General features: G+C 51.8%; 1 protein-coding gene across 4 annotated transcripts; it reads left to right on the plus strand.

The window, feature by feature from the left end:
* Positions 1-6,372: 6,372 nt before the first annotated feature.
* GATA3 (GATA binding protein 3) lies at positions 6,373-25,955 on the plus strand (the record flags this gene model as incomplete). 4 transcript variants are annotated; one of them, XM_081102040.1, is made up of 6 exons in its annotated part: positions 6,373-6,597; positions 7,047-7,666; positions 9,890-10,426; positions 15,473-15,615; positions 19,793-19,918; positions 23,858-25,955. In XM_081102040.1, the coding sequence occupies 5 exons, from the start codon at positions 7,426-7,428 to the stop codon at positions 24,140-24,142; spliced, it is 1,332 nt and encodes a 443-aa protein (XP_080958166.1). In that variant the 3' UTR covers positions 24,143-25,955. The 4 variants fall into 4 exon arrangements, with proteins under 4 accessions (XP_080958166.1, XP_080958165.1, XP_080958167.1 ...); XM_081102039.1 differs by having other exon boundaries at positions 6,388-6,597; positions 15,470-15,615; XM_081102041.1 differs by lacking the exon at positions 6,373-6,597 and having other exon boundaries at positions 7,426-7,666; positions 15,470-15,615; positions 23,866-24,027.
* Positions 25,956-26,158: the final 203 nt, after the last annotated feature.

Consider the following 26,158-nt stretch of genomic DNA (forward strand, 5'->3'; position numbering starts at 1 on the left):
GGGTCGGTTTCCCAGCAAAAATCACACCCCGGGTCTTCTGGCTCATTGAGAGAAGTGACAACGCAATAGCCCCAAGATAACGCGTCCTCCTGAGATGCCACCTGGAAGTGGCCGGAGGAGAGTCGGCAGGAGGCGAGAGCTTGGGACTCCGGGCTGGGACCGGGGTAGGGCAGGCACGGGTCTCGGACGTGGTGGCGGTGAGGCGGCGGGCGTCTAGCGGAGAGGCGGGAAGGCCACGGGGAGTGAAGCAGGTGTCCATCTGCAGGCCTCATCGCCTGGAAAATGGTGGGGCCAGGAATTCGCTAGGTGACTCCCGCATGCTGACCACTTCCCTGTGAGTCTTCAGCGGAGCGGCCTGAGGACACCACAGGAGGAGGGTCTAGGCTTGCGAGCCCCTGCCTAAGGGCCATCTGGGGGGCCCGATCAGCGGCCAGGGGCCCCGGAAGCACTGCGTGGACCTGCTGGAGTGCTCCCACCCTTTCCTTTTCTTTGTGGCTCTCACCCCCCGCCCCCCCCCCCCCCCAGCCAGCCGCAGAGGCCAGGAGGGAGGCAGGGCTGGGAGGTGCGCCCGTCCTCCGAGGTGACTCGCATGCCTTTCCACTCACCCACGAGGGGAAATCTTTCTCTTCTACCCAACCCCCGGGGCTCCCCGCTGTGCCAGCCCCGCAGACCTCTGCATTGTCAAACTAAAACATAGAAATCCCCTGCTCTCTCCCTCCCTCCTCCCCCTTTCCGCTACACCCCTACCTGCCCCATTTTTATCTCGCTACAATCAGGGTTTTTCTCAACTCCGGAGAAGTGGCTCGCGGCTGACGGGGAGCCAGGATCCCTCCGAGCTGGAGGGCCCGGCCTGCGCTGGGGGCGGATCGGGAGGGGGGCGATCTGAGTGCCTCTCTCCCTTGGACGCACCACAGCCACAACTCTCGCCGCTCCTCCTGGTCTGGGCGGGTTTCTTTCCGAATTTTAACCGGTGATAGATGAATAAACAAACAAACAAAGTAAATAAAACCACACACTACGCCCAGAGTGCTGGCTCATTTCCCAGGACAGGTGGACCCCGGGCCTGGCGCGGGTGGGCGTGGGAGCCGGGAGGAGGGCTGCGCCCGCGGACCTCTTTTCGCCCCAGTTCCCACGGGTTTCCCCTTTGACGTTTCCACCTCCGGCATCTTCCCATCGCCGGAGTTTTGGGGTCCCCCTTTTCCTCTGCGTTGCCCAGGTCGCCTGCTCGCTGTTTCATTGGAAGCGAACAGCCAGCACAGCCCCCACACTGCCTGCTTCTTTCTCATCGCCCTGTGAGTTCGCTGCTCTGCGCTTCAGTTCATGCGGGAAAGAGAAGGGGGCTTGGGTGGGGACTGCAGATTTAACTTGTGTTTAGCCCGTGCGCCGGAGCGGCTCCCCCGTCGTGCCGTCCGCGCAGCCGAGGCCAGGCAGTGGCGCCTTGGGCTGTGTCCCCAGCGTAACCCTCCGGTCGGGCAGCCGGCGAGCTGTTTGTACAGCTTTACCTGCGCTATTCTCCTATCCAGTAAAAACCTTCGCCCGGCCGCGGTAACCGAATACCAGGGCCGAGGCGGAGGAGGGGGTGATGGGGTTGGCTCCGTAGAGCGGGAGGTGTGTACGCGCCAGAAGGGGGTTCTCTGCTTTGTCCCTTCTCCCAGCGGAGAATGAAATTGGGACGCGTTTCGCGGGACCGAGGTGGGGGACCTCGGGCTGGGGAGGGAGGAGGCCGGCGTCCGCGTCCCTGTCTGTTCTGCTTTTCACTCTCTCACAGGCATCGGGGACCCGCGCGTAGCCGCAGCTCATACGCTGGCCGCCAGCAGGCGCGGAGGTCCCGGGGCGCCCCGCGGGGCTAGCGAGGCCCAGCCAGGGCATTCCAGGACGAGGACCTGGTGTCTCTCTCCCCGCTTTAACTTGCCCCATTGGGAGTCCCACACCTAAGACAAAACCCGAAAGGAAGGGCGCCGACACTTCGGCAGACCTCTCCTCCCAGGCCGGGCTCCTCTTCCGGAGCGCCGGGGTCTCGGCTGCAGCCGGCGGAGGGAATCGGATTTAAACGCTTCTTGGCGGTTATTGTCTCTGGCTAATTGCTCTAACAATGGCCACTATTACAGGGCAGATACCCAATTAAATGCCCCGCGGGGCTGCGCTGGGCTCCCCGCGGCGAACTGGCCGCCGGCCTGGGGCTTGCTGACCGCCAGGGTGCGAACCCAGCTGGTGCGGGGCCCGGCGCCGGCCTCGGCACCTCTGGCCTCCACTTCCTCTCAGACGCACAGCGACCGCGGCCCGTTCACACCGTTTTTATTGACCGAGCGCAGGCGAAGAAGATGGATCGAGCTGGGATGGGAAGTGACTTCTCCTCCCCCAGCACCGGCTGGCCTGGGCCCCGGGGCCGCGCTCCTCTTTCTGGTCTGTGCTGTCGCTCTGCGCCCTCCCAGCCCCCCAGCCCCGCAGGTTCCCGGCTTCATGTCAGTCTTTAACTGGGAGGCCGGGTCCGCCCAGGCCGGCGCCGCGGCTCCGGGGGGAGGGACCGGGCGGCGCGGCCCGGCTCCGCTTCTCTCTCCCGCCTGCAAATATTTGCTGCCTCGCTGGAAATCCGACTGCTTCGCGCGCGCTCCGCTTGCAAAGTCCTTAAGTAAACACGCTCAAATGACCGCCCCGGGCGGCCCGAGGCACGCTCACTCCCCCTGCTCGGGATTAGTAACTTTATGACTTCGACCCCGAGGCTCCGCTTTTCTGGTTACCCTCCGCGGACAGCGCGGCGGCCCGGGCCGCTGCTCCCAGGACCTCGGCCCCGCGGAGCTCGCCTGGACGCGCCCGTCGCCAGGCTCGGGTGGGTGACGCTCCCGCGTGGATCTCCGATCCCTGAGTCCTGGGGTGAGCCTGGGGGGCACGCCCCTCCCCTCTGCGCGGCGGGGCTCCGGTTCCTTGGTGGGGCTGGGTTCCCCACTTCCATCTCCACAGAGTCTCTGCGCACCCGGAAGGGTGGGTGGGTGGGACGCGTACACGAGCATGTGTTTGGGGGCTGGGGGTGGGTCCCAGTTGAGCCCAACCAAGGAGAGAAAGTAAGGCTCCATTTCTTACCCTTTCCCCAAGAGGGCACACACACCTCGCTCAACTTGACGCCTAAAGCAGCCGCCTGGAGGCCTGGCGTTGCAAACAGGCCACACTGGCTCCCGCCGCCCCACGCTCAGACTCGGCTCCTGGGGGTGGGGGCAGGGGTAGGCGGGCGGTGGTTGCGCCGTTATCTGCTCGGCTTCGGGAGGCTTGCCTCCAGGGTCCCAGGCACCCAAGCCACTCGCCTGCCCCTTACCCCGGTGAGGGAGGCCTCGCGCCCTACTGGAGCCCAGGGCGACAGCATCCTCCTCGGTCTTCTCCTCGCGTTCTCCTCCTCCCGGCTGCTCCCGGGGAAAAGGGGGGACTCGCAGACCAGCCAAGCAGAGGTGCCCGGGGAAGGGGCTGTCAGGTCTGCAGAAGGGCGCTGAGCATCTCCGCAAGGAGACCAGGATCTGCTCTGCGGGCTGTGGCAGAGGGGAATCTGGACCACCTTTCCCCACTTACCGCGGCCTCGAGCCCCCCCCCCCCCCCCCGCCCGCCCTCCCCGGGAGGAGGAAGCCCAGCCTGCATTTGCCGGCGAGGCGGGTCTAGCCGGCGCCTGGCCTAGCCTAGACCCCCGCAGCCCGGCTCTCCGCCTCAGGCCAAGCGCCGCAGCCTCTCTCCAGCCGCGCTCCCTTCCCCCTTCCTTCCCGTGGGTCCCAAGGCCGACCTCCGCCCACCCTCCCCGGTATCCCTCTCCTCTCCTTTTTCCTCCTTCCCTCCCCCCCGCCACCCCCCTGCTCTGTGCTCCCGGCTCTGGGGCTGGGCCCGTGACGTCAAACACAGTGTGGCGTCGGCGAGACTGGCCGGCGCGGGCCATCAAAAGAGCAACGTCCTCTTTCCCAATTACCCACTGTCAGTCCGGGACCAGGGGCGGACCGGCTGGGAATTAAATGTTAAATACCCCCTACAGGCTGGCTCCATTGCACCGGGCATACAGCCGCAGCCCCGCGCCTCCCTGCCAGCTCCAAACCACCCAGACCTGAAGGGGCCTTCAGAGCTTTCATTTTTTTCAGGATGGTCGGGGGGTGGGGGTTCTCCATCCCAGTGCAGCTCGACTTGGGTGCCTGTGATTTAATTAAAACGAATAATGCCCCCCACCCCCCGCCCCCAACCCCAGTATGGTAGGTTATCAGAGAGGCGCCGCTACGCCGGAAGGCCTCCTTCTCACACATCTTTTCTCTTTGTCTTTTAAAAATCGCTCTCGGCCTCAGAAGTTAACATTTTCAAGTTCTGGCGTGGGCAGCAGTTCTCTCCACAGGACAGGCTCCCTTTATCCTTCGCGGCCTCCAGGTCTGGGGTGGCTTTGGACAGCGGTCAGGCCCGCATCTATCCTGGCCCGGGACTGACGCTCGGAGAAGCGCTGTTCATTTTTTCCTGCTTCCATTCTTAATCTTAATCTCGGGACTTTTAGCAAAAATGTGTGTGCGCGTTCCTCTGTCCCCGTTTGTGGAGCGGTTTCCGGTGAATGTTAGAAGCTAAATAATTAAAAGGTTTGGAGAGCGCTGTGAGCAGCAGAGGCTGGCAGCGTGACTGGCCCTAGAGAGCAGTGGTCAGAGAGAAAGGAAGATCGATGCTCCTTTACTGGGCCGTCCTGACAGCCGGGGACGAAACGGGCTCGGGAGGAACCGGGTGGTTGGGTGGTGGTGGTGATGGTGCTTTACTTAGGGATTTTCTTCCTGTTCCACCGACTTCTAACAAACACCAGGTTTAAGGAGATGGAGGCTCCAGAGAAACTCCAAATCCAAGACCCGGAGGACCCACGTTTTCACCACTTGTTCAAAATAAATGTTACTCATCTTTCTATAAGGACTGTGTATTAAAACAACTCCCCTTCATGGAGTGAAGGCTGAATTTGAATATCGATGTTTTTGCATGAAAGGAATCCTCCAGCTCCAATTTTTGTATTTGACGGAATTTTATGGGGTGGAGGAGCGAAAAGGGAATAATGTCTTCCATTCAAATAGAACCCAGATCAAGCTCCTAGTGCCGTCCGTGGGAAAGCCTGCGGGAGAACTCTCGCTCTCTCATCTCACACTTCGTGCTGGGGGAACGGAGGGTGGAACCTGAGTCTTCTTCCGCCTGACCCCTGTGCGCCCCGGCCACCTCGGCGGGCCGCGCGGCTGCAGGAGACTGAGCGCCACTAGGGGATGCAGTGGCTCAAAGGACCGGGACGGCAGCGGAGGTTGGAGGCCCCGGGGCCGGCCAATCGCGGCCCGGCCATAGCCTCGCCCGCTGATTGGCTCCTTTGCCAGCCCCGCCTCCGCCCCGCCCTTTGCGGGGCGTCTCCAAGCTGCGCTCCCTCCGCCCCGGGTTTGGAGCTCCTTGGCCCGAGTTCCAAGCCCGGCGAGGTCGCCGCGGTCCTGCCCCGCGGCCGGAGAAGGAGGCTGGGGAAATACGCTGGGAATCGGAGTAAGTCAGGAAAAGTTGGGTCACTGGAGTGAAGACCCGAGCCCCGCCTTTCCAATCCCTCACTGCAGTTGGAACTATTTGGAGTCTTCCTCCCTCTTTCCTTTTCATCCATCCCATCCACTTTTGCCACTGAAGTCAAAAGCACAGTTCGATTACAGATATGGGGTCTAGAAAGGACAGCTGCAACAGCTGAAACCTTCGCGAGGCTTGTGAACTCCAAAGGCCAGGGGACGTATTGACAACGGCTCCAAAAGTAACGCGGAGTTTCCATCAAAGGCATATTTCTCTTGCCCGATTTCTCAACTCGCAGACATTTCTCTCCAGAGGCAAATCTCAAAGTACTTGGACGTTAATTTTGTGTTTTGTTTTTTTTTCTGATCAGTTTTACATGCTCATAGCACCAAGTCAATGAACTTCTCAATACTCCCCAGAATGAATAATAATAAAAAAGTTGCTCACTTAAAAAGTCTGAAAAAGCAACTCTGCCTGTAGAAATTAAGTTTATGAATGGAGCAGGCCGGTTTCTCCGGCAAGGAATAGTCCACCCAGCCGGAAAGAATTGGCAGGAGCTGGAGCCACATTTAAAGGGCCAGAGCGCGAATTCCCTCCTGCCCGCCCCCTCCTGCCCGCCCCCGCCCCCGCCCCCGCCCCCGGCCGCTTCGCCCACCCGCCGCCCCCGGGCTCCCCGCCCTGGCCGCCCTGCGAGGCGCCCCTTTCCGGTCAGTGCAGCGGCGAGAGGAGGGGCTGGGGGGGAAGCCCCGGAGCGGGTTTGGGTGGCAGTTTCCTTGCGCGGGGGAGGCTGTCCCTCCTCGCCAGCGCCAGGCTCCTCCCTCTCGCGCAGATGACACTAGAACCTCCTTAAGTTGCGTCGCGCCACAGCTGTCTGCGAACACTGAGCTGGCTGGCGCCGTCTTGATACTTTCAGAAAGAATGCATTCCCTGTAAAAAAAAAAAAAAAAAATACTGAGAGAGGGAGAGAGAGGAAAAGAGAGAGAGACGGAGAGAGCGCAAGACAGAGCAAGCCACGCCATCTGACGGAGCACTCCCTGCTCCAGGTCGCACGCCTCCTCCGCCTCTCCGCTCCTCGCTAACCAGGTTGGTACCGGCGACGTTTATTATTTATTTATTTATTTTAGTTTGATTTCCCCCCTTCTCTGCATTTGGGAAAACTGTACAACATTTAAAACGCAACCCTTCTCTTTTGGAGAGTTCCTAAGAGGCTGGAAGAAAGGTCCTGGGACCGGGGTCCCCCGGAGGGAGGGAGTGTCGTCCGAGTTGGAAGGGCTCAGCCAGTCCCGGGCTCCCGGGCTCCCGGGCTCCCGGGCTCCCGGGAGAGCCAGGCTGCGGGGATGTCCATTGGGAGTCTTTCCCTCCTGGGCTGCGTCCGGGTGTTCCCAGCTCTGTAGGAGGTGCGCGCGTGTGCGCGTGTGTGCGCGTGTCCCGGGGCGCGGGCCGGCGGCTCGAGGGCAGGTGGTGCCACTTCATAAACTCAGGTGCCAAAGAACTTCGGAGCTCACTCAGGTCTCCCCTTCTGTCTTTTGCAGGTGACTCGAGGAGGGCCTCCGCCTTGGAGCCGCTGTAGCAGAGCCTCACTTGCAGAATTCCAGCTGTCCTCGCCCCACTTTGCAGTTTGGGGCCCCTTTATCCTTCTGTACCTGTTTTTTTTCTCTTCCTCTTCTCTTTGCTAAACTACCACTCAAAGATTTTTTTTTTTAATCTCATTTGCTCATCTTTCCTTCCCACCTTTCCCATTCCCATACTGAAAACAAATCATTAAACGAATCCTGCTCCTCCGACGGCAAGCTCACCTGCAGATCCTCGGAGCCCCCCCGCCCCTGACCGCCCAGACCGATCGCCCTCCCTCTCCACCCGCGGGTTCCGGGCCCGGCGAGAGGGCGCGAGCGCGCGAGCGCAGCCGGGGCCATGGAGGTGACGGCAGACCAGCCGCGCTGGGTGAGCCACCACCACCCTGCGGTCCTCAACGGGCAGCACCCAGACACGCACCACCCGGGCCTCAGCCACTCCTACATGGACCCAGCGCAGTACCCCCTGCCCGAGGAGGTGGATGTACTTTTTAACATCGACGGTCAAGGCAACCACGTCCCGTCCTACTACGGAAACTCGGTGAGAGCCACGGTGCAGAGGTACCCTCCGACCCACCACGGTGAGTCCACCCCGGGTGCGGAGACCCCGCTGCCCCAGGTCGGGGAGGCCGGGAGGGACCCGGGGTGGGGAGACACAGCCGAAGCTCTCAGCGCCGTTAGTGCTTCATTTTAAAAACCTGGGGCCCGGAAATGGGCGAGGAAGCCGTCTCGACCGTCTTGAGAGTGTGTTTTTCACAACAGTCCCGGAGGCGCCTCTCCGCGGCTGGAGTCCCTGGGGCCTGGCGCTCACCTGGCAGGCGCGGGGCTGCAGCCCGGTCTCCCCGCGCGGCCGCAGGTCGGGGGCCTCCAAGGGCCTAGGCGCCCGGAGCCAGGTTCCCCGCCGGCACGCGGCGCTGGCCCAAAGCGGCTCAGACTCGGTTCTTGCAAAGGGCTTCGCTCCTCCAGCTATCTCGTAGCTCCTTCTGCCAGCGGACACATTTCCAGAGAGGCCCGAGAGCCGTCTTTCTTCGCAGCCCTGATTTTGACTGCTCCGCAAAGCGAGTACCTTAGGTTTCTAGGCAGGTCTAGCTACGCCTGCGCTCGGAGGAATGGACTTGTGGTGCTTTAAGGGGTTTTGGTGGAAAGACTCCTGCCCTAAGGTGGAGACATTTGCGGTTTCTTAGATTCCCGGCTGCACAGAATTTTCCTGCGGCTTTGCTTGTAGGTTGCCCCATTGCTGCTCCCCGCACCGCCGGCCTTCCCGTCTCCCCCGGCCTACAACGGTCCCTGAGGCTCCCAAAGAAGGTTGAGGACCCACCAGGGTTTCTTTTTTTATGGAGGAGCGATTACAGTTGCCTTAACTTTGTTTTTCCTTTCTCTTTCACCTTGAGAAGTTTGGGAGTTCTGAAATGCTAAAAAGAAACCCAGCCCTGTGTAGTTGGGGTTGGGGGTGGTGGGGGGCACTAGCGCTTGCCAGCAGCAAGGGTGGTTTTTAAAGAAGAAATAGCAAAGTTTCACGCGCGAGGCTCTCTCAGTGCCGGGGTTGGCGGAGATGACAGAGCCCCTCCGGCAGCAGGCGTCCTCCGCCCTGCTGTCACCACGTTTCAACCATTGTTTCTGCGGATGGGGCGCTCTTGGCCCTTGTTCGGTGCAGATCAGCAGTTCAGTGGAAATGCGTGGATGCAGACTTCATACTATTTACTATACTACTTCCTGCATAATCTGAATCTTGACCCTTGGTGTTCAGAGAACTCTCCTTCCCCTCCTTTCTCCTCCCCTTCCTCCCTCTTAAGATTTTAGTTTCAGTATTGTTCTTAATGGTTAAAATAGAACGTCAAACGCTGAGGCAGGCCCTGGATTAAAAGATCAAGGTGTGTGTGGATTTGAACTTGCAGTTTAAATTCCCCCCTCTCAGAGTGGATGTATGGACTTGTCTGGGTTATGGCTACCTTCAACAATGTGTGAGCGAAACATACACATGAGCTGGAATTGTGTGTATCAGGAGCTCAGGTGAACATTCACATAGCACACGGTGTGAGGGACAACTTGGAGGGCATCTGGGCCTTAATTTATTTTCTTCTACAGGATTGGGGAGGGTGAGAAAGGCATCTCAGGGCACAGCCTTGAGAACTTTCTCCAGCAGTCTGAACACTTACAGTTTCCCTGCAAATCCCGTATCAGGCCTTGCCAATTATGAGCAAGCACTGAAGTAGGGTTACCTGCAAGGAACCCTAAGAAGCTCCCCTCTCCTTTCTTCCCAGCCCTTTCCTTCCGGCTCTGGGCACGGGGAGCTGGGCACTGCTGCTGGCCTGTCTCCAGGCCAGTGGATTTTCCTGGTGTTGAGTGCTGTGAGGCCAGGCTCACCCCTTCAGGCCTCATCACTCACAGCTGACTCTTATCAGGCTGGCTGGGATTAGGTCTAGGATGGGGGACCCGGGCCATTGAAGGAAGCCAATAAATCAAGTCAGGTTCTGGAGAGGGACCGCAGGGGATGTGATTTAGAAAGTGTATCTGGAGAGGCCAATAAGCCAAGGGGCCCTTCTTCACTCCATCTCAGCACCTCTTGGGTGTCAGACACAGGCCCTTCATGCTTTGGGCTTTGATGGGACATTTGTGTGGGAGGGAGGGATGAAGTGTGTGCTGCCCAAGGTACTCGGGGCACCACCTGGATTAGAGAGAGTGGGCCTGCACCCAGGTCCGGTCTGTGTTTGGGATTTTCCTGTCAGGGAGACTGGGGTGGAGGGGAATCCGAGGGCCTCCGGGCTGTTCTCACCAGCCTTTCTGCCTCCTGCCCTTTCCCGCAGGGAGCCAGGTGTGTCGCCCACCGCTGCTGCACGGATCCCTGCCCTGGCTGGACGGTGGCAAAGCCCTGGGCAGCCACCACACCGCTTCGCCCTGGAACCTCAGCCCCTTCTCCAAGACGTCCATCCACCACGGCTCCCCGGGGCCTCTCTCCGTGTATCCCCCAGCCTCGTCCTCCTCCCTGTCGGCGGGCCACTCCAGCCCGCACCTCTTCACTTTTCCGCCCACCCCTCCGAAGGACGTCTCCCCGGACCCGTCCCTGTCCACGCCCGGCTCGGCGGGCTCAGGCCGGCAGGATGAGAAGGAATGTATCAAGTACCAGGTGCCGCTGCCTGACAGCATGAAGCTGGAGTCTTCACACTCGCGGGGCAGCATGACCACCCTGGGAGGGGCAGCGTCCTCGGCGCACCACCCCATCACCACCTACCCGCCCTACGTCCCAGAATACAGCTCCGGACTCTTCCCTCCTAGCACCCTGCTCGGGGGCTCTCCCACCGGCTTTGGGTGCAAGTCGAGGCCCAAGGCGAGATCCAGCACAGGTAGGCGCCTGCTCTCCCCTGGGGTCGCTCCTCCTCCTCTGCCTCTTCCTTCTCCTAAATCCAGGGTAGGGAAGGGGGAGCCCAGGCTGGCTCCACAGGGTGCTGCCCCAGACCCCTCTGAGATGTGATTGCTTTCCATTCTAACAGCCGCAAAGAACGAGGTGTGTCCCCTCTCGGTCCAGTCTTCAGAGCAGAGTGGCAGTGGGATCTAATTGAACCCCCCAATGGGCTGAGAAAGGGGAGAGACAAACACAAACACAAACGCTCCCCTGCCTGCCTGCTGGGGGGTTGGGGGAGGCTGACGGGCTCTGCCAGTAACCTTCAGTCAGTTTCCAAGACCAAATGGAAGGCGAGGGAATAACTCTTTAGTGTTCAATGCTAAAACGAAACCTCCTGAAACCTAAACAAACACAGGTCCCTCCTCTGACCCTTCCTGGCCTCTGAGTTCTTGTGACTGTTCCTCTCGGCCCAGCTCTGCCGGGGTCATCCGGTCAGCAGAGGACAGCCCTTTATACAGACATGTGTAAATAAGGTGTATATATCTTTTTTGCACGGGGCGTGACGCTGCAAAAGCAGCCCACATATTCGTTGCGTGGAAAAGGGGGTCCTCGTGGTACCTTTGGGGACAGCAAGGGAGGCTCTGACCTCGGAAAGCGTCTGCATGTAAATCAAAAGCAGACAGGGCCAGGTACCTGCAGCCCGGCCAGGGGCCGGCCGGTGTCTCAGGACATAGTCCCGGGCGGAGCTGACGCCAGAGGAGGTGGGAAGGACGGCAGCAGATCCCAGGTGTGTGCCTGTGCTTCCTCTGCTCATCCTCTCTCCAAAAAGCACACACCCTGTCTTAACAGCGCACTATTTATTTATTTTCCTGGTGTAAACACTTGCATTAATGTCCACCACCTCCCAACCCACACAAAAATAATTTAAGAGAGAGAAAGAAAGAAAGAATCTACCACCAATTTTATTTCTAACCAAAGCAGTTGAATCAGAAAGCTTGGGATTCACTGAGATGAGATTCAGTTATGTTTTTCGAGATGAGTCTGTGAAGACTGTTGTGTGGTGGGTGTGTCCATTTCAGGGTGGGTGACTGTCCCGGTCCATTCCTACTGTCTTGCCTCTGTCCTCCGTCTAAGGCGTTTCTGTATACAAAGAAGTGGTGAAAACTACTTGTTCTTTATGGGCGAGATGAGCAGTCTTGAAACAGAGCTGGCAAAACCCCGGTTTAGAAAACTTGAGAGGGAGGGCTCTGGGCACCCAGTGACCATGAGATCAGTTTTCAGGTTTTTTTCCAGGGTGACATTCACTCCGACTGCCTGGGTAGGACTGTCTCTATTTAGTTGATATGTTTTAGCTAATCCAATTATTTTCAGACTGCTGCACGCGACAGTTGCATTGTTTATCCCGAGCCAGGAACTTTAATAGAGTCCGGATGCGGTTAGGCTGACAGAAAAACTCAGACCTGCATGTTCAGTACATGAAAGTCGGTAGAGGGAGAGGGAGGTAGGCTGCTGGTGGAGTCAGAGAGAAAGCAAGAGGGCGAGCGGGCCAGGAGAGTGGCCTGGCTGCCTGGTCAGGGGCTGGGCTTGGCACTGAGTGGAGGGTTGGAGAGAAATGGGGTGCAGTTTTCTGCAGAAAACCTGGGATTAGATCAAAGGCTTGAGGTCTGATTGCAAAGAAAGCAGACCTGTGCAGTTTGAGGTAGTGATGGGGTTTTGTTTTTTAAGTTCTCTTTTCTGGTGGGGCTAAAAGTTTTGGGGGAAGATCGTGGTATCTGAGGCCGGTGTGGTGGTTTGTGTATGGGGGAGGGGACAGAGGCCTTTTTCCGAAAGCCTCTGGTTTCTCTGCCCTCATTTCCATGTTTGATTTCTCCCCCGGTGCTGTGCACACCTTCGCCCCTCAGTTTAGCCTTTTTCTTTCTCTCATCTTTTCCCTAAAGACTCTGAATATGAACATGAACATTAGGGAGGTGGGGAGAGCTGCGGTTTCTCTAAACCAGAATCGGGGGGACCTATATACCTATTTTATTTTGTGTGTGTGTGTAGGGAGAGAGATAAGGAGCCAATTGAAATTTGACTTTTTACTTCCTCCTCTTATTCCTTTCTCACAGTCAAAAAACAAAAAACCAAGGCCGGCACACCTGGGCATCCAGGGAGCCGGGACTTTTGGGAGTGTGGGATCAGGGAGGGGGAGTTTCTAGACATTTTCTGTGTAAAGGCGGTGGAAGTGGTGGGCATTCTTGAGAAGGGGGATTCTTTTGGTTTTAGTGGTTGCTTTTTTTTTTTTTTTTAAACCTCTTCTTTGCACTTGCCAAGGAGGAGACTGAGAAGAGAGGGCATTTTGGAGAAACCGTTAAGCTGTGGTTAGGGCACCTATTGCTTTTCTAATGAGGGCTGGCCGCTGGGATAGATCTTTGCAAACAAAAGACAAAGCCTTTCTGCAAATGGCCACTTCCTAGCTGCCCACCTCCTGTGGGCATCTTACTCCACCTTCCTCTTCACAACCTCCACCCCTGCTTCCCACCCCTGTCCTTCAGCCCCGCTTCTGGATTTCAGTCGGAGGCGAAGGGGTGTTTGAAATGGCTGTTGAATGTCAAGAGGCCACGCAGCTTTGTGGTTCTTGTCACCTAAGACAGAGGTGTCTGTGTGAGTTGCTCACACTAGGCAGTGAGTGAGGGGAGAGAGAGAGAAAGCAGGAAACAGTCAGGGCCTCCATTAGGAAAATTGGTTGTTTGTGGAAGTCACGGCCTCGAGGCAACAAGGAGAAAAGAAAAAATAAGTAAAACCCACGCAAGTCAATCGCAAACTTGCGGAGTGAATCAAGACAGAAAATTGCTCTACTGAGCAGCGCCTTGCTGAGGAGGCAGCCGTTGCTAAGTCTTAAGGTCCCTCTGAAAAGGAAGCTGTCATCCTCCCCACTGCCTGACAAAGGAAAGGAAGTCAGACTATCTCGTCAGGCTGGGAGATCCCCCAGCCCAGGGTGCTCAGGAGCAGGGAGCCAGAGGAACCTCACGCCAGCTCTCCAGCGGCAAGTAGCAAAGGGACAAAATGGCTGGGAGCCTGAGAGGCCCCTGTCTTGGCAGGATGGAGGGTAGGCAGCCCCAGCCAGGCCAGGCCAGCATCCCTGTCCTCGGATGGGTCTGACCCAGTGCCCACTTGGGGCACGGAGCCTGCAGGGCTTGCCCGCCTCCTGGCTCTGGCAGCCCCTGGCACCTCCTTACCCATGCCCCCCTCCCTCCTTCCTCCATGCCTACCCCACATCCAGTGGCTACAGCCCTCGGGCTTGGACCCCGTGAAAGGTGTCTGGATGCAGTTCAGTCCAAAGCCTTTTTTGAGGACCGATGGAAGCTATTGGGTCCCTAGGAAGTGCTCCTGGCCCACCAGGAGCACGTTTCTGTAGAGAATCACGGGGGTTCTTGGAAGGATCTGTGAAGACCCCAAGTTAAGAACCTTTTTTAAAAATTTGGAACGAGAAATACTAATAAAATCTCTTAACTCCTTGACATAGATATTTTTATTTTTTGGAAAAGGAAAGTGAACAAAAACAACTCAGTACTGGCATGACTCCACAGTGAAAGGAGACAAAACCCTCTTGCATTTCCTAAAAGTTCTTTTCCTTCTCCAAATTCACCCCTGGAGGAAAGCTTGGCCACAGGTGTAAGCTCTCTGATTCCCTCCTACTCGGTCTGGGGTCTCCAGAGGCAGCACAGGCCCTATCCCCAGGCCAGCCTTGCCCTCCCAGCCAGGAGTCAAGATTCCCCATTGCTCTGCTAGGTTGAGTTAGCTGATTAATCTCTTAAAACAACCTTTAGGAGCTCATCTCTCTTTTGCCCATCCCCCAGCACCTCCCTCCCAGTACCCCAAAGAGAGCAAACCCTCCAGCCCGGCCCGCGGGATAGAGGGGGTGGGGGTTCCTTCCTTCGGGGTCCCTTCTCAGGGCAGCCAGGTGTGGAGAACAGCCCCAACAACCAGACAAGTTCGCCCAGAAACAGTCCTCCTCCTGCAAAAGTTGAAAAGCGTTCAGTAAGCAAGCTCCCCGTGTCCTGAGATGGTATTTTGAGGGATTCTCTCCAGGAGGTTTCCCTCCGGAGGTGGGTCTGGCTCATTTTTCTGCCCCTGAGTGAATGCTGCCCAAACCTCGCCTGGCCGGTTTTTGTTGATTTTGTTTGTTTGTTTTTTTGGAGAAAGAGCAACTGCAGGCAGGCCTTGGTTAATGAGCTGACCAAGAGCTCCCCCCACCCCCTTCCCTAACTGGCCTATTCTGATCTTCTGCCTTTCACTCTGCCCCTCTCCCGGCCCTTTCCCTTCCCTCATCTCCAGGTTTCTTGCCTAAAGATGGCACTTCAGTCCCTGTCACAGTGTCTGGGAAACTGTGGAAAGCCTTGGCCTTTTCTAGAGGAAAAAAAATGTGGAAATGAGAGGACGCTGCTGGGTGTTCATCTATTACTTGCCAGCCAGGGGCATTTACAGTTTTATGGGAAGTAAAATCAAAAGCCCTCGCCACTAAAATCAGTCAGCCAATTGATCAATCTATTCATCTATTTACTATCTGTTTACCTATCTTGCCATTGATTCATCTTTCCTTTCTCCCCATCCTAATCTTTATTACTTAATCAATCTGTAGACAGACCTACTGATGAGAATGAGTCACTTTTTGTTTTCCGTTGAGGGAAATGAATGGAATGTTTGCCTTTGGATGTCTGGGGCTCCGAATTTTCTCAGGGAACACTTTCAAGTTGAAATTTGCCTTGGTCCTCAGCATTGGGCAGGCCCAGAACTAGGTTCTGCTGCAATTTATTCATGGGCCACTTCTATGTGTATGGGTTAGGCCATGAGCTGGCCATTCAAGAACTCTTTTCAGCCTGGCAGCCACCTTCAAGGGAGATGGGGTGGGAAAGTTCCCTAAAAGAGGGAGAAGAGAGAGAGAAAAAAAGAACTTCTCTATTTGACTGTCATTCTCTAATTCTGTGCCCTATCAGCTTTTCTGTGTGTGTTTTTTTTTTTTTTTTCCCTTCCATAAGTGACTTATGTGTGATCTTGTTTCTAGAAGGCAGGGAGTGTGTGAACTGCGGGGCGACCTCTACCCCACTGTGGCGACGAGATGGCACTGGGCACTACCTGTGCAATGCCTGTGGGCTCTACCACAAGATGAATGGACAGAACCGACCCCTGATTAAGCCCAAGCGAAGGCTGGTGAGTTGTCTTTGGGAAGCATTGATCCAATACTAACCATTTGGTGTTTTTAATTTCCTCTCTCCCGGAAGGAGAGCTTTCTGCAGGAAATTGGCAGGACAGCTCAAAGTCATGTCAGCTTGCTTGGGATAGTGCCCCTCTCCCCGCTTTTCTTTTTTCAAATTAGATGCACAGAAAAGCTTTCTCTCTCATTATTTTCCTCTCCAGTCACTTACCAAATTGTTAAGGGTGCTGACTTCTTGGTTATCAAATCTGAAATGTATTCGATAATAGCAGGAGTGCTTTAACAGGACCAGGACCACTGACTTTAGATGCATTGATAATGACAGACAGATGGAGAAACCTAGGATGAGAATAGAATGTCCCAGGCACCCCCCAGAACTTGGTCCTGAAGTGGTAGAAGTGATCACAGCCTCAGTGCTGGATGAAACTCATGCCAGTGATTTAAGATTAATGGGGCCAGTTAACAGGATTTCACAAGCTGAAGACATTGTATGCAGTGGAGTTTTTCGTCTTAGAAAGTGAGGACTTTCCACACGTAATTCCTGTGGGAAAAATTGTGTGATTCCCGGATTGCCTCTTGGTCTTAGATCCCCCCATTTGGTCTTAGATCCCCCCATTGAACTACTATCACTAGGGTGCTAGTTTTTATCCCCACTCTTTTCTCTTTCTTGAACTTCTTAACCCTTTACAAACACTTGAGAAAACCTGGCGCTATCAAGCATTTATTAGGAAAACTAGCAGAAGTTCATTTGGCAACTTGTCCTCGGAACCTCAGGCCAGCTTGAATAGCAAGTGCATGTAACAAATAAAGCAGGCTTGGCAGAGCATAACTTTACAACCACAGTCGAGAAATCAAAATGTTTTTTGTGGTGTTGACATTCACCATGTAGAGTGGGGAGGAGGGGGTTTTCCCCATGCAAATTAATGTTGAAGAAGCATCCATCAAATTCTAAGGGGGAGAAAATCCAAATCCTTTCTATTTTTTTAAAAAAGAATCATGTGTCTTTCCCATCAGATTTTAGGGCAATTCAACACCTTTCACATCCTCTTCAGAAGAAGGAGAAACTTTCTAGGGATGGAAGTGCCCACGTGACAAATTTTTGGCAATCCTTAGTCTCTAGGCTTTATTCTTTCTGATCTTTGCCCCTTTCTCCAACTTTCTCAACCTCCTGGTCCCCATGCACATTGGTATTTTTTTTTTTTTTCCTTTCTCTCATGTGCAAAGCTAACTTCCTAGGAAAAAGCTGCCGGATATCTGAGTGCTGGAGATAACTCATAAACAACAACTCAGCTTCCCTAACCTAAACGTCAAGATGTTTGAACGGATCAGAACAAGACATGTTTGAAAAAAAAAAAAAAATGGCTGGAGGTGTTAGCACAGAATGAATATGATCACACCACAAAAGAATGTTCTGAATCACTCAAAACCTGGCCTTCATTAAAAAAAAAGTTAAAAAGAAAAAACTAACAACAAAAACCTCTTGTTAAAAATAAGTCATGGTACTATTATAATTGAGCTTTTTTTTTTTTTTAAGGTAAAAGTAAAGAAGGAAAAAGGGGAAGTAAAGTCTCAGACTATGGGCTGATTGATGAGCAAGAGTGCATTTGACATTTTCTTGGGGTTTCTTCTGTCTGGGCAGATTGCATAGGAGGCTCCCCTTGCATTTTGTATAATATTGTCTTCACTCACCTTTCAGAAGCAATCACTAGACTCTGAGTAATAATTACTTTTAATTCTAGAGTTCATTGGCTGTCACATTTTCAGCTGTCTTTTCTGTCTTACTCATCTGTTCTGGGTGGTTTTATAGTTTTAGTTCCATAGAATTCATATGCTCTGTCCCGAGAGACACTCGGAGCACATTCAGGTGTTTTTTTTGTTTTTTGTTTTTTTTTTAGCCCTTAGATGCATTTGACTTCTGAATACCTAGAACCTTTCTTTTCTTCTCTCTTATATCTCCTGTCCCTCCATCCCAGCTTTGTCCGTCCAGTTTATGTCCATGTTTTGCACAGTTGCAGATTCACTGAGGGCCACCCAGCCCAACATGTAGCTAGCTCCCCGTCAGATGCATATCTAACGCTGAGTAAACTCATGCAGGAAATGGGAGAAGGGACCGAAGGGAAGAGCTGTAGAATTCGTCCCTCAGTGTCGCCAAGATTTTCCTAGGTCTGACAACCAGCTGACTAGCTTGCTTTATTAATGTATTTGTCTCCTGCTAGTGAATCAAACGGTGTGCCTTTGGGAGGTTCTGCATAAATTCGCATAAAGTCTGTAGACCGGAGATGTTTTCTGAGTCTGCTCCTATTTATGAAACTGCCAATAGACTGCAAAGGACACACTCTAATTTTACCAGTTGGCCTGATGTACTTGTGTGATACATTCCAAGTTGTTGGGCTGGGAAATCCGGTGGCTGAGTAGATATTAGTCTACTATATCCGAGTATTTCTTTTAAAGGAAAAAAAAAGTACAGGAAGATCATAATAATCACATAATAACATAATTGTCAAAATCATTAAGCACTGATTTAATGTACTTTTTTCTTCCCAAGAATACAGAAGAACCAGTTATTTGAGTGTTAAATTATCACATTTCATGAAGGCAAGTGGGGTTAGAGGCAGGTAGATTATATTGAATTGTTTTTAAAGTGGGCGTCCAAAAAGTAGAACCTTTTTGATTATGATAGATAAGGGCTATTTTTAATTTCCAGTTCCTTAGAATGCAGAAAATAAGTACCGCTACTACAAAAAAGAGAGGCTGTGCTATTTAAGCCTGTAGGATGGAGGAACGTATCTGTAGAGCAATTTAGTGGCTTTGAAAGGAAAGGAAGCAGTCTGGTTAACTCAGGATGGCCACTGGGTTTTCCATACCCAACAGCTTCAGATCTTTGATAAAATATTGATGGAAAAGTACGCCATAATTTCTGTCCCTTTTGTCCTATGCTTTTATAACTATGCCAGATTTTATTTATTTATTTATTTTTTATCAAGCTAGTTGAATTCTTTCTCCTCCATTTGTCTTTCATAATATTTTTGAGTTCAGGGGCAGGAATAATTTTGTGGTTAAAATTTTCTTTTTATGTTGTGGGGGACGGGGCTGAGTTGAGAGGTGAATGTTAGAAGTGACCCAACTCCATTTTTCCCCCAAAGTTTTTGAGTTTAATTTTCTTTTTGACAATATGGACATAGAGAATAGTCCCCTTGTAAATGTGTGCCAAAAGAAAGTGAAAGATAAATTTCTCTTTTAAAAGAAATGAAGGCAGTGACACAATCAAATAATTAAAATTCAAGTTGAGGCTGACATCTGACCTGCAACTATTGTGCTCTGTGAACAGCAAATAGGAAATACCTAATTTCCAGAAGGTGGAATGAGATGAGAGCAGGAAGAGGGGCCACGTTCCCGCTGAAGACCAAAATCCCCTCTTTATAGTCTGTCTCATTAACTAAAAGCTGCCTAAAGAGAATGAGCATGGCTGTCACCGGGAGTGGCCAAGTCTGAGTGTGGGCTGTGTAACTGTAGGACTGCCGTGAATTTACCGAGGTCTTGTTCACTCTGGATGTCCTGCTTGGTGCTTCCTAAATTATGCACCTCATGTATGCAAGCTCACCCCGGCGCAGACATTCTCATTCCGTTCGCACTCTGTTCTTTATAAGCCAGCCTTGTTTTATTGGGGTCTGTGAAGTGCTTTTGGTGCCTTTGGGATTGTGCTTACTTTGCTGTTAGTAATTGTGATGGCCAGGCGCCTCACTGAGAAGTCATATCTGAGCAGTTGCACTTGAAAAAGACCTTTTGTGGGCCTGGCGAAGGAGGCTAGTGGTTAACTCAGAATGGCCACTCGTGAAAACTAAACATCTGGTGGACTTTATGGGATAGGGAGAGGGGGAAATTGACTCAGAGGGTAGTATTGGCTGAACTGATCCTCCCAAATTCTACACAGTAGCACAGCAGGCTAAATTCTGACCACATGGCTGCAGGCTGGCACGCTCCTCTGCCAGTGGATCTTCGATATTTTTCTTTTTGAGGCTGCTTTTGGGGATCTTCCTTACTTTCATGTGGGCCACTTGCTAGTTTTGATTTCAATGATAATTTTTTTATGTCTGTCTCTGTAGTTCTGAAAACACATTTAACATTTGTTTTGATTCCCCCCCCCCCCCCCCCTCCCCTCTCTCCAATCCCCAGTCGGCAGCAAGAAGGGCAGGAACGTCCTGTGCAAACTGTCAAACCACCACTACCACGCTCTGGAGAAGGAATGCCAACGGGGACCCTGTCTGCAACGCCTGCGGGCTCTACTACAAGCTGCACAATGTAAGTGTCAGGGGGGCCAGCCACAGCCATCGCCCTTGCTGGTGATGCCCAGTGCACAGCGTCACCCTTCCAGGTTCCCCCTTCTCAATCTGCATGCTGTTCTCTGGGCCGAACAACAGGCCTCTGATAATCAGTGCAGCAGAACCCAGTGTAGGGAACTGCTCTGTACAGCGTAACCTTGCTGAGAGTGAAGGGCTTAAAGACAGACAATCCAGCCCCCGTGGTAGGTGTGGAGAATATCAGGAAACACTGCAGGTAATGCAGCAATCTAACATGGGTGGTGGATTCGGGTCGGGGTTTTTAAGGGTAAAAAACTTCCCCTTGGAAAACAAAAACAAGTCACCATTTATATTTTGATGTTTCTTTGTGTTTATATTTCTGGCAAAAAAAAAAAAAAAAAGAGCAAAGTAACTAGAATTGTAATGCATGGCACAGAAATTCCTGAAGCGCAGAGGCCCGAGATTCAGTTACTGAGGGGCAAGTCTTGGCTTACCCTGTGCTGTGAATTTTAAATGGATTCTCTGTATAGAAGACACGAGATGAAATGTCTGAGAGATTTCATCTGCTGGCTTTGTCCTACTCGGCAGAGAACCGAGGAAAGCTGAGGGAAGAATCCCAGAGTGCTTACCCAGACCAGGGAAAAGAAACCCTGCCTTTCTCCGTCTATATGTCATTAGCAGAATGATAATTGTCAGTCACCTGGGTTTAGCTTTGTCAGTTCTAACATTTTAATTTGGGGACCACCCATGTTGCAGTGTCTTTGCCTTAAAAAAAAATTTCCCCCCAAACCACTCTGGTGGCTAATAGCTATGACCTAGTGAGGCCTGAAGTTTGCCTTAGTCCCAGAGACAGAATTGTCCTTTCCCTCTCGCTGTCACTCTCTTCTTTGGCTCCGCCTGATTTTCCGAAAGTCTCCTGGCCAATCTGACTTTGGCAAAGTCTGGGGCTGAACGGGGAAAAGGCAGAGCGTTTTGCTCACGGCCATTCTGGCAGTCACCTCTTCCTACCCAGGAATACCTGGGAATTGGGGAGGAAGTGTTTCTGGTTAAATTTTTTGAGTCACAGGAGAACTTCTTAGGGTGACCCCAGCACCCTTGTCCTTTTTTACCTTTTGGGGATAAGTTGCTGAAATTCCCAGAGAGCCTGAAAAACTCACCTCCCTGCCTTCAGTGCCACCCTCTGGCTACGGGCCCCGAGCAGGGCCCGCACTGATGGAACCGGGGTCTTCCCAGAGTTCGGTTCTTCTCGCTCAGATCCCTGGCCCGTGTCTGCATACATTTATCAGCATGGAAGCCCAAGTCCGTTTTCCCCCGGGGGAATTCACTTGCTCACTGCAGTGGGGAGAAACAGATTTGTGATGAAAATCTGGAAGATTTGGGGCATTAGAGTTTATGAGCTCTCCAGTCATCAGCACAGCCTATAAAATTATTTTAGGGTTGTAATTTATGATTTTCAAAGAACCTTTGATGTTACTTGATTACAGTGGAGCCTCAAATAGTCTCATGAGGTAGACAGAGCAGAAATCATGTCTATTTCCGGTTTACTTAAAGAAATTATGACTCGGAGAAGCAAGTAACTTGTGCAAGGGAACATGGCTGGTGTAGTGGCAGAGGCAGGACCAGTTTCAGAGGAGCCGATGGCCTTCCCGGGGAGCATCAGAACTGATGGGGACCAGTGGGAACTCAATGCCTTCTCGTTGTAGAATGTACCCGAGTTCAATTCAAAGCACTGAATTGTGTGTGTTTGTATATCTCTTTCCTATTTCCATAGAAGTATGGGAAATTAACCAGGTATGAGTTTCTTTGACTCCTTAGCCATGATGAGATCTGACCTCACTTGTGTCCAAGCTAAGATAAATGTTTCTGAATATTATGAATTTCTCGTCAAATCAAAGAAAAGTCCAGGCCCTCCCTTCACCGCTCATTCTCCTCCTATTCTTAATTAGCTCATGACTTCATGGCTGGGCTCCTGTGGGAGAGAAACTTGCTCATCAGTAAGAGTGGCTTTTCTGTCTTCTCTGGTTTAGTAAGAATTCACAAAAGGGGGCTATTTTTGTGTGTGTGTGTTTAACAATAAGAGATGCGAATCCATTAACATTTTCTTCGTGCTGTTGTTTGTTCTGCCCATCGAGATACCTGCATATGTATGCCATAAGTTAGTTCCCTTTCTGCTTATCTCTGTGCTTAGATAACTACCTATCTCAGTATCAGTGAATCTAGGTGGTGTTGGGACTAGTTATCTGGGTTTGTGTGGCTATCGGTGTAACTAGATGTTATATTTAGATATCTGGCTGTGTGTATCTAGATATCCCGGTAAAGAGCTGTGTGTCCGGACATTATCTGGGGGAAGATTTGATGTGACAGTAGATTCCTATCGCCTCTGTAGGAGCTCCTTTACCTTGATTATAACTTTGAAGAAGGAACCCAGAGAGGTTCTTTTGGCAACGATCTTTTAGCTCTTCTGCCATCCCTTACGCTGCCTTCCTGGCACAAGGGGAAATCAGGTCTCAGCTCCAGTGTGAGGTTCCATACCCCCCACCCCTGCCACTGCCCCCCTCCCCGACACCCCTTTCCCCCTCCCCGTGACCTCTCCCAGCTCAGCTCCAGGAAGCTGTGTGTTTGCTGCTCTCAGAAGCGTGGTCAGCAGCCCGTCGCTCTTGGCTGTTTGAATTCTTTCTTCCTTAACTGCTGTTTGTTCACTTTTGGAACAAACAGGTAGATCCTAGAGCCATGAGAAACTTCTTTCTTTTTTCACCCTTGAGGATGTTTTTTCCCAGGAGACAGGAGTGACCGAGACCCTGACATTCCCTCCTTGAGTTGCTTTGCCGCATTCCCTGGAAACGAGGCCAGATGTGGTTTGCTGCACAGGACAGATGACTGCTATTGCGGTTAATCTGATTCTGACTCCTCATGGAGAGTGGTCTCTGTGGCTTTGTAATGTCCCCTGTCTTGATTCAGCCTACACGCCCCCCCGAAAGCAAATGTATCTTAAAAAGAAAACCAGTGAGTCTTATGGAGTAGAGAGGTGGTATGCTGTCTCAGAGGCTGAAGATTTGTGACCTTTCGAGTAGTTGCTTGCCTCTGTCTTTAGTTCTTGCCTGGTTTTTGATTTTTAGGATGAGAGCACTTTCATGCTAGGACAGTGCTTTGCATCCCTCAAGTGGTTTGGCTGTTTGTCTAGTTAGCAGGGGAGAGTCAGAACTAGGTAGAAATTGCAATCTTCAGTCATTGTAGTTGCTGTGACATGGGCGAGAGATGACCTTCTGAAAAGATAGGTTGTATTAAAATATGACCCCAGAACATACAAATTCCTGGGGCAGATTTGACAGCACCTCTCCTTGCCAAAGGGCAGGTAGAAGAGAGGCAGCCAAAATTTACTTTGAATCGGGGTACAGTCCTAGTTTCCCGAAGCAGATGCACATAAACACGTCTGGCCGCCTCAAGCAGTGCTTTTAAAGTCCAACACGAATTTCAGGGGAGGAGACAAAATGTTATTTCCCCCTTGAAGATGCCTCCATCCCGATGAAATAGTCTAAGGAAACCCTAATGAATAAGACAAGTTACTATATTTTAGGGAAATACAGTCCTGTTGGGTAGTTCTCTAGAATGTGGTCCCTGCAGACTCGGAGTTCCCGCAGGCAGATTTCCCCCCAAATGGCTGATGTAGATGAACATGATTAATAACCTCTGCTTGGAACACCTTTCCTACGGTCTCTTGGTTTCAGAAACTGATAGAGGCTGACAGTCAGAGCTACGCCGCAGACCTAGCCTGCGGGCCCGTGGGTCCCCGGGGAGGAGGCAGGATGGGGTGGGCGGAAGGGGCCCCAGGAGAGCAGAGCCCCGAGCTGGGCAGTCAGAGGGACCTGTGTTGGAGTGGGAAAGCCTGTACCATTTCAGAGCCAGCAACAAAGTAAAAAAAAAAAAATTGATCTTTGTTTAGATTAACAGACCCCTGACTATGAAGAAGGAAGGCATCCAGACCAGAAACCGAAAAATGTCTAGCAAATCCAAAAAGTGCAAAAAGGTACATGACACGCTGGAGGACTTCCCCAAGAGCAGCTCCTTCAACCCAGCCGCCCTCTCCAGACACATGTCCTCCCTCAGCCACATTTCGCCCTTCAGCCACTCCAGCCACATGCTGACCACTCCGACGCCGATGCACCCGCCGTCCAGCCTCTCCTTTGGACCTCACCACCCTTCCAGTATGGTCACCGCCATGGGTTAGATTCTCGGCTCGATGCTCAAAGGCCTCCAGGCGCGAGTGCCTCCAGCCCCTTCTACGTGCATTTTTGCAGGAGTCTATCATGAAACCGAGAACCGATGGATATCTGTTTGTTCTGAAGGCAGAAGGCAAAATGTTTGCCACTTTTGCCAAGGAGCTCGCTGTGGCGTCTGCGTTCCCAATCACTGAATCTGGATCCCATTTGTGAATAAGCCATTCAGACTCATGTTCCCTATTTAACAGGGTCTCTCTAGTGCTGTGAAAAAAAAATGCTGAACATTGCATATAACTTATAATGTAAGAAATACTGTACATTTGAAGAAGACTTTATTGCATCTGGGTAGCGGTAAGGAAGGCACAAAGGATGCCAAGAATTTTAAGGAAGATGGGGGGAATCAAGTGTGGAAATTAAGAAGAAACTAGGTCTGATGTCCAAATGGACAAACGGCCAGTTTTGTTTTCTTCACTGGCCACAGGTGCTTGATGCATTTAAAAAAAAAAAAAGAAAAAAAGAACAAAAAGAACAAAAAAAAAAAAAGTCGTAGGCGAATCATTTGTTCAAAGCTGTGGGCCTCTGCTTAGGAAATTGTATCAGTTCGGGCAATCCGTGTTAACACTCACTTTTTGCCATCGAGGGTTTCAGATAGCCTTTTCCCAGGCCTACATGCTGCGTGATCCAGTCCCTGTAATTGTTGTTTGTATGTATAATTCAAAGCACCAAAATAAGAAAAGATGTAGATTTATTTCATCATATTATACAGACTGAATCATTGTACAAATTTATTTACTGCTAGTGTTAAGATCTGCTTTTTTTTTTGTTTAATATTTTTCTTCTCTCTCAATTTTTGGTTGAATAAACTAGATAATATTCAATTGACCTAAGGTGATTGTGCTCCAGAGGGCTTCTTTTCCCTTTTGTTTTTTGATGATATTTATTAAATAGCTTCTAAGGGTACAGCAGCATCTGTCGTTTCACTCACTCCTCCTGCAGCCTGTGCTATGAGGGTAGCAGTGTATGAGCTACCGACATGCATGTCAGCACCTTAGGCCGGACAGCCCTGGTCCGGGGAGCAGCCTGGCTGATTGTTAGCTCTGTTGTACTCTGTGTTAGTGATCACTGCCTTTAATCTAATCTGTTGGAATAATAATATAAAATAATAATAAAGTGGAAATATTTTAAAACAACCCAATAACATCGTATCAAAGTGTGGCCACGCTCTTCTAGAACCTGGTAGCTCTAGCTAATTTAAGAAAAAGAAGTTTAAAAAGAAACAACACCCAAACATGTGAAGTTATTCACTAGGAGATCATGCAAACCCCAGATCATCCACGTTTATTCCCTTGGGAAACTGGGCTCTATAGAGCCTTCCATGCAGTCCGAGGATTTACGCTGGGGTGGGAGCAACTTCCGGGGTCCCTCAGTGAGCGGCAGCTCCCTCTTCCTTGTGCACCTCGAATGAGGAGCCAGTCTTCTCACAGGAGAAATGGGAAGATGTCCTCGCTGAGATTCCCAGACGGACTGCCACTGAGGGATTCTTCACTGTTCTCTGCAAGACGTGAAGGAGCTGGGCTGGTTCTTGAGGTCATTTCTGTTGCTTTCTACTGTCGAATTGAGTAACACCACATGGAGAATTTATTGGAATGTTTGCGAAACACGAAATAACCGTTTTGTAACTTATGCTGTATAGTTTCCTTTTCCTCTGTTGACCGAATGTGTAACTATGACACACATTTAAAAACTTCTGTTAATCACCTTTCTGCTTTCTTAGCAAATATTTTAAACCTAAAGCTAAATGTTGAAATAAAGGAGTCGAGAATCACTGAGATGCAGATGGAGATCTTACTGGGTCCTAATTAATGATCTACAATTCCAATGCTGTTTTCAGTTTCTTTTGAGGCACCGAAGGAAATCATCATCTATTGCCACCTGAAACTTGGGAGATTTTGTGGTATTGTTCCAGTGTCTCAGGATTCCCTACCTTGCTTCTTCAGGAACAGATCTGAGTTAATGAATGCCCT

Source organism: Myotis nattereri, assembly GCF_964212035.1.
Source record: "Myotis nattereri genome assembly, chromosome: 1".
Classification (NCBI taxonomy): Eukaryota; Metazoa; Chordata; class Mammalia; order Chiroptera; family Vespertilionidae; genus Myotis; species Myotis nattereri.